An 8,616-nucleotide genomic window follows, 5' to 3' on the forward strand; every position below is an offset into this window, starting at 1 on the left:
CAGGTTAAAAAAATATTTCAAAAGCAGATGCCTTTATTTTGTATCCAGGTATGAAAATTTGTTGAAAGAATTGGAAATTTTATTAACTGATCTATTAATCATGAATTGTTTTCACAGATTCCCTATATTAATACAGTCGATTCCACTTAATTGCATACCGCTTAATAGCATAATTCGGTTAATTGCATAGTTTTCTCCTGCACAAAACCATTTCCCATTCATCTAATGTTAAATTGTCCGGTTATATGCATAGCTCTACAAGTGGCCTTTCGGTTTATTGCATAGAAAATTATTGCCGTCTAGATATGCTAGATAAACTGACGAGAATTTTGACCGGAAACGGTCATTTGGTAAGTATATTTTTCTTGAATGCATCCTTATTTTCGTTATTATTTCATATTTACTTTTTTGTTATTGAAATAAAGTTTTAAAACAGTTTCTTTCGTGTTTATATTATGGAATTTGATTTAAAAATAAACCTCGATGTCTACACAGGTAAAGTTTCCCATGTTCTATTTTAAGCCTCGAGGTCATAAAAATGTCAAACAGATAATTGTTGTAAAAACACTGACCATTCTACTTCAAAGGGTGTTAATAATTGATTGGATTTTAAACAATTGTCCATAGATTACATTTGGGGTTAATTTTTAAAACAAAAAGTCCTGCTAATTATCGATCATAACCAATGTGAACTCTATTGGGCTTGGGGTGATCTGTATTAATGTTAATATTATAGGGCATTTACATATGATAAAAGAATTTTATACATCAATCATTTGTTTTTTTTATTTTATGAAAAGAGCATTTACTTTTAATTATTATATTTTCTCACTTTCAACACTTGTGTCCAGCGATTAACCCGTACAGGGCCCCACCATTACTGCTTTGCATATACGAAACTAACAAGTTGTTACTTTAGTGCCCAACTGCATATCAACAGCAATTCATTACACATCTATTGTTAAAATAATTATAAACTGTGAAGTATTGTTTAAAAGTTTATTTTAATCAAAGCCTAACAATGTACATTGTACATATGGGTCATAGAAACAAATCTATTTTTAGAACAGTTTATTTTCGTATCCCAGGTAAAGGAAAGTCTGAATGCAAATAAACTAGAACTAAATGTGTTTATAATCTTTATTTAAAGAAACAAAATAAAATAACACATATGACACTAGAGTAGACATATAATTTTTATTAAAATAAATCAACATTCAGTATATTGTATGTGGATTACAGACGTTCATCTTTCTTCAGGGATTTCTTTTACTGATCTGTTCTATCGATGTTATTTGACTCTGTCATTTGGCATTTCGGATATAAGCATACTCCGCTTTATTGCATAATTTTGTCTGACAAATAGGCTATGCAAATAACCGGAATCTACTGTATACACCCAAAATTTCTGAATTTACAGCTTTCACTAAATATCGAGTTGACTATGTGATAATACATACCGGTTCATCTTTGTATCGTTTGGCCACCATGTCATCAATATTCTCTGGTGTGTATGGCGATGGTTGTGTTTCTATATACTAAAAATACATTATTTGACATATATAATTTCAACGTTTTTACATTATTGCAATACTTGTGATAATATGCATTGAAGACAAAATTTAATGAATATTCTTTAAATTATATGAAAATCACATTTATCATTTCTTATGCTTGGTATGACAAGACTTTTTTCCTATATAAAGAGAGACAACTCCTAATAATCTAAGCCAAACCATGATAACTTTTTTACTAATAAACTGTTAACACAGAGATATGTCTCGCCTATTTGTTATTTTGATAATGCAAATGTTGAAATTAAAATAGCAATACTTTAACATGTAAGTTATGCAAATTTCAAATTCAATGAAGAATGACTGAAGATACAGGGCTAAACAATCTCCATGGAAATAAGATGTGCCAATGCTAATACAACTGCAAACCAAATACCATTGACTTTTCATATGTTGTTCCCTTTAAACAAACCTAAACACAACCATCAACTTGTAAATGAACCATAATTAGGGGTTGGGGTTTATTTTTTTTTTACGTTATATATTCTCCATGGAAATAAAACTTGCAAAACAAATATCATTGACTTAACATTAGTGGTTCATCTTAAACTGACCTAATCACAAACTAATACATGTAAACTAAGCAAAAGTTTCAAAGTCAACAGACCATGACTGAGGGGGCAGGGTCAAACAATCTCCCTTAAAATGAGATATACCAATGCTTATACAACTGCATACCAAATACCATTGACCTACCACTAGTGGTAGGCCATAAACTGACCTAATCACAAACTAATACATTTAAACTAAGCAAAGTTTCAAAGTCAAAAGACCTTGACTGAGGGAGTGGGGTCAAATAATCTCCATGGTAATGAGATGTGCTAAGACAACTGCATACCAAATTCACTGTTCACCATGAACTAGACCTAATCACAAACTAATACATTGTTGATGCCGTCGCTGACACCGGAAACAGCATACCCATGTCTTTCTTTTTGACTCCGTCAAAGCAAGACAAAAACTATAATTCCCTTTTTAGATTCATTTTGATTGAAAATGATAAATGCATACAATAAACTGACTTAACCAGTAGCTGATATCAAACTTTTACTGTCTTTCATAGATAGATTTAGTATAAAATTATTGATTTTGATATCTCCACAACATTCTGTAAATTCTTATATTTTCATTGAATGGTACCAGTTTGATTTTGTTAGCCAGTTTTACATTGTATGATGTAGCAACTTATTTTATTTGTGTTTTATTGGGCATATTTCACAATCTACTCAAATCAACAGACATGATCTTATTTTTTTCAACAACAACTGTCTTTATATGCACCTTTACTCAGTTGCTTTAAGTTGTATTTAAAAAGAATTGGGTTCTAGAAAATATTTCTGGCATCAAAAGCTTTTTCATCTACATTTGTACCTTATACTTTTTAAGAACATCATTTCTATCTGTATCAAACACTTCATCTCTCCGTCTAGTATGATGAGGTTCCTGACCATAGCCATTGTAAACAGGAAGAGAGTGATTTACTCTGGGACTTTTCTGATACCTTGACTGTCTCCCACCATGAGGTTGTGAGTGATGGACATTTGGCTGTGTTTCCTGGGCCCTCTTCGCTCTCTTGTCACGAGCCTTTTTACTTTTGTACCCATGTTGAGGTGGTGGGGGATAGTATATTTGGAATGGAGCTCCCCACACTACTTGAGGGGGTGGTGCATGATGTCCTTGAGGGGGTCCATGATGTCCCTGGGGATGCTGATATGCTGGGTATCCATAGGCAGGGTAAGGGTATTGCTGAGGCATGACATACTGCTGTTCTTCACCAGAGTCATCATCTGTATCTTCTCCCCAACTGTCATAATCTGGTGTTCTGAGATATAAAGTATTGAGTTGTTACTGAATACAAAATATGTTATCTGTATCTTCTCCCCAACTGTCATAGTCTGGTGTTCTGAGATTTAAAGCACTAAATGGTTACTTTATATAAAATACAGCATTGTAAATCAAATAATACTGTCACCCTTTTGGAGTAAAACTTCTGTGTGAACAATGTCAGCAAATATTGCATGCTAATTTTTGGTACAATTTTCAAGAATAATATATAAAATTTCAAATGCTTACACCCTTTATTTTTTCTAACTGTTCACAGATGTACATTCTAATGTGTGTTTTTCTTCTCTTTGCATGACTGTGTGTCTGACTCCAAAAAAAGTATTGATTAAGATTGATTAAACCAAAAATCAAATGAATATGATTGATTTCAGTAGCTGTAAGGATTCATTGAAATGTTACAGTTGAAAATGTATATCAGTAGTTCTTTTTTATTGTTTTCTATGTACTAATGTTCATGTTATCTATAAAACTGTGATTATCAGGTATGGTGCTGTTACTGTACTTGTAGCATATTCCTATTATTGTACCTGTGTAAGTTCACTGACTGATAGAGATTAAAAGGGGAAGATCTAAGGTCTTTAAAACTTGTTTAACCCTGCTGAAATACTCATATGCATGTTAAAAGTCACCCTCCTTGTCAGTAAATCAGAATTTTTTTTTAAGTTGAAACTGTAAAATTTATTAAATAATATACAATTTTGTGGTTTTGAAACCTACTATTTTAATTAATTAATTTATATTTGAATGTGTGTTGATTTACAACATACATCAGAACTCATTTTTTTAGATAACTAGTATTCCAGCAATAACATGAATCCATATTTAATAATTTCCCTTTTTAGTACACTTACTGGTGACTACGTCTGTGAACAGGGGGAACAACTCCATATTTACTTCCTCTTAAGTTGCCCTTGTTTCTTACTTTATCACGCTCATGAGGAGTTTCGATTCTGAAAATATCATAAACATGTGTAATTATGAAACAATATAAATATAGTTTCTTACTCGAGATAAAAAGAACAATTAAAAATAATATTTACGGTTAATTAATAACAATAATTTATTGGCACTCCAAAAAAAATTAATGCCTTTTTTTTACACTTTACAATGCCCATAAATGATATAAAGAATAATTCTATTTTTCTTGTTTGATGGTATCAACCTATTCTGTTTAACCAAATCTGTTCTGATTGGAAATGAGACAGTTTGATAAATGTATACATGGTATATGAAGCAAGTTTCAAGTTTCACCTTCAAATATGTTTCTATTGATATTATCCTGACCTGACATTTTAGCATCTACATGTATCATGACTAATCTTGTACTTTGAAGACACTTAATGAACACATGTACATGACATATATAATTCTAAATCTGCCTTTAATCTATATTAAAGTATATACATTGTACATGTAATCAACAAACTCATCAGCAAAAGCATGTTCAGTCTGGCTAGTTTCCATCAGTCAAAGTACCCTTTTTAAAGTATATTTCTAAATACCTGTTTAAATATGCAGGTGAGGTAGGTTTTCTATATTTGCCATAAGGTGAATGTGACCTCCTTCCTCCTTCCTGTGGAGATCTATTGTACCTTCCTGGAGGTGTTCCTCTTTGTGGTGAGTATCTATTTGGAGGTGTATGTCCGTCACTTACTCGTGACTGGATTCTTCTCAAACTGAAAATAAATATATATAAACATACATGACATACTTGGTAATGTTAATATATCATTATATTCTTCCAATTTATTCTTAAAAATGAAAATAAAAAATTATAAAAAATAAAAATAATAACACTGCATAAAAGAACATAAGATTTTCCTTCTAATTACATTGTTTATGTTTACTTTCTTCAAACATCAGTTTCTGAGGTATTCGGGACACACTGCTTTTCTTATGCAATCAAACAACTCAGATAACTTTCTATTTAAAAGATTACAGTTGGTGTAGGGTAAAAGATTTAATAAAATGCTTAGCTGAGTGAGCCTGATACGACCGCAGAGGTTGAACCCTAAACAGTAGGGGCATATTCGGACATTATATTCAAGCATGATAACTGTCTGAATTTCATGAATTTGAATTGTGATAAAATTTTTGACATAATATAGGTTTCTGACACAAAATAAATGTTGTCAAAGATCTTATTAATCTATTGCACAATACTGTGCAACTGAAGCTTTCATCTTGAAACATTTCAAAAATTCAAAATTTTGCGAAATTTTTGAGAAAAATTATGACCCCCCCCCAACTTTTGGAAACCACCTTAGAGCAATTACCCCAAAACTCAATCCCAGCCTTTCCTTTGATATATGGAACCTTGTAGTACAATTTCAGAGAAATCCATTTTCTTTAAACTCTGGAAACTAGAAAGATGCTTGTTTTTGGCCCCTTTTATGACCATTAATTCCTTAACTGTTGGCCCCATAACCCCTAAAATGAATCCCAACCTTCTTCTTGTGATATCAAATATAGTGGTACACAAGTTATTAACCTGAAAATAGAAAAATGCTTGTTTTTTGGCCCCTTTTGGCCCCTAATTCCTAAACAGTTGGGACCATCCTCCCCAAAATCAATCCCTACCTTTTTTTTGTAGTATTGATCCTTCTTAAAAAATTTCATAGATATCAATTCACTTAAACTAAAGTTATTGTCCGGAAATCAATGTGTCTTCGGACAACAACGCAGACAAGGCTGACGGCGACGCATAATACCAATATACGATCCCGAAATATTTTTTTGGGTTGTAAAAAAACCTGATCATTACCTTGTTATATGTATATGAACTTTATTGGGCAGCAAATGTAGGATCATGTAATAAGAGGCTGATTTTTATGAGGGTAGGTAGGCAAAATATAACAATCTAGATTTTGTTTGGGTCTTCTCTTCTTTTAAATGTGTTGATCTAGGTTTCCTTTGAGCATATTGAGCAGATATAACATTTCTTGGTTTTCTAAATTGGAAGTATAGTTTGGCATGTTTGGTGTTCAATGGTATTGTAGTCTGTAACATGATAAATTTGCACCTATTTGACAGTTTTTGTCGATTAAATTTACATTGTCATTTTGGGGCCTTTTATAGCTGAATATGCGGTATGGGCATTGCTCATTGTTGAAGGCCGTACGATGACCCATAGTTGTTAATTTCTGTGTCATTTTAGTCTCTTGTGGAGAGTTGTCTCATTGGCAATCATACCACATCTTTTTTTTTATATCATTCATGTATATGTTCGTTTATTTTTAATCCATACAAAAGTTTGCATTCTGTGTTTATTTTGTAGACTGTAGATGTATCCTTACTTACCATATAGTTCCACCAATTTATTTTGAATCCATTTTGAATCATAGAAAAATGGGCTTGAACCCACCTCCAAAAGATCCATGATTCTGTAATGGGGAGTACCTAAATTTCATCCATTCTTAAATTCACATCATTAGAATTTGAATTTAATAGATGTTTTGCTTAATTTCTTCAAACTTTTTGAACAATTTAACATTAGTCCATGCTTACTATAAGTCTATTTATTTTTTTAAGAATGAATTCTCGCAACATATATTATTTGCTCATTTTTAAAATGAGAAGAAAAAATACAAATTGTTTTGTCCCTAAGAAAATTAAACATGTAAGATTTTCGCTGCTATTTTTGCTGAAGAGGTACAATTTGGGTACTGTGACGTTAACTATCATTTCATTATCTTATACTGTTGAATGCCAGGTGTGTTTTCTGATGTCTTGATCCCAAGATTGTATTTGCGCAGTTGAAGTCCCTATTCAGTATGATACCAGTGTTTTACTAGCAGTGAATTTAGAATTTGTATGGTGATTTGGAAAGATTTTTCTAGTTCATCTAGGCATTTCATGTTTACATGTGTAACGCGAGGGTACCCAAATTACACCTACTTTGACAGTTTTTTAACCTACATTTATTTATGCTTCAGACAAAAGTTTTCATTTTGTGTTCATTTTGTAGATGTATCATTATTTACTATATGGTTTCACCAATTTAATTTTGAATCCATATGAAATCATAGAAAGTCTGAACTGACCTCCAAACCATCAACGATTCTGTAATGAGTAGTACCCAAATTGCATCCATGCTTATTGTTTACTCTTGGAAATCTAGTAAGATATCCGCTGCTCTTTTTGCATTTAAGGTGCAATTTGGGTACTCAATTATGAAATTTGGGTACCGTGATGTTATATACATATTTAGAATAACCCGTTGTTTTTTTGTCGTAAATGTGTGCAATTTCAGAACTTTTAATGATTGGACTAAAAGCAGTAAGGTATATAGCGTATATGGGACCCCTTATCATGTAGAAGAAGGCCCAAAACTGGGACGAATTTGTCCCTGCCCCCACACGATCAATCATAACTTAAAAGCAGATAAAAGATCAACAGAAAAGTTTTGTCAACCTGTCTTTGTGTTCCTCCCAAACAACTTTTCTATTCTGGGCCGACAAAGACATGTTTTGGGTGCATTTTCTTGGAGTTTTATCACAAATTCTTCATGTTGTTTACACCTGTTGATTAGTTGCAAACCGGATATTAAAACTGGTTACCGACATACGATACCAGTTTACGGTCCCACTAATTAGAGTCAAGTTGATTTTTAAGGACAAGAAGCGATACGAAGCGTCAAGAAGCAAAAATGTTTAAATACTATCATGGAAGTATTATATTGACAGGAACTACTACGACCCGACTTCAAACGTTTCATCTGCGATGCCGCTCGCAATTTAATGACATGTTAATTAGCTTGAAACATGGCACGTTATTTACATACCAGCGTGTGGTGCCCTACAATATTGTCATTCTCGGTTGCTTTCGGGATTACGGAAATAAACGAAGAAATCGAAAGTTGTGATAAATTCTTAGGAAACAGCAATCGGCAAACCTCGGCAGATTCCGTTACCTTACATTTGCATATGTGTGCCGATTGAGTGATTGGTGGATTAATGCGAGTCATCATTAATTCTATAGAAAAACACATTGACGATGGAAATTTGTACCAAATTTATTGAATAAATGCCCCATTTTATTGATTTATTTTTCGGTAGAAATTGCACTTTGTGTAATATATATCGCAAGTTGTGATTATATAATAACTACTGTTTACTCCACTGAGTGGCACACATTTCCTGCATATTTAAGACGATTGTAAATGATCGTTCTGAAAAAATCAAAAGATCAAAGAGAT

The 8,616-nt window shown here is 32.4% G+C and overlaps 1 protein-coding gene across 1 annotated transcript in view; it reads right to left on the reverse strand.

Moving 5' to 3' along the window:
• LOC143079213 (uncharacterized) overlaps positions 1-7,990 on the reverse strand; it is a 31,244-nt gene extending 23,254 nt beyond the window's left edge. Inside the window, exons 1-5 of the mRNA XM_076254442.1 lie at positions 7,833-7,990; positions 4,922-5,095; positions 4,271-4,369; positions 2,946-3,396; positions 1,461-1,538 (exon numbers count right to left, since the gene is read on the reverse strand). Of these exons, the coding sequence (XP_076110557.1) occupies positions 1,461-1,538; positions 2,946-3,396; positions 4,271-4,369; positions 4,922-5,095; positions 7,833-7,885 (855 nt within the window). The 5' untranslated portion in view covers positions 7,886-7,990. The remainder of the gene's footprint in view (positions 1-1,460; positions 1,539-2,945; positions 3,397-4,270; positions 4,370-4,921; positions 5,096-7,832) is intronic.
• Between the last annotated feature and the right edge of the window lie 626 nt (positions 7,991-8,616).

The sequence above is a fragment of the Mytilus galloprovincialis genome, chromosome 6, assembly GCF_965363235.1.
Source record: "Mytilus galloprovincialis chromosome 6, xbMytGall1.hap1.1, whole genome shotgun sequence".
NCBI lineage: Eukaryota > Metazoa > Mollusca > Bivalvia > Mytilida > Mytilidae > Mytilus > Mytilus galloprovincialis.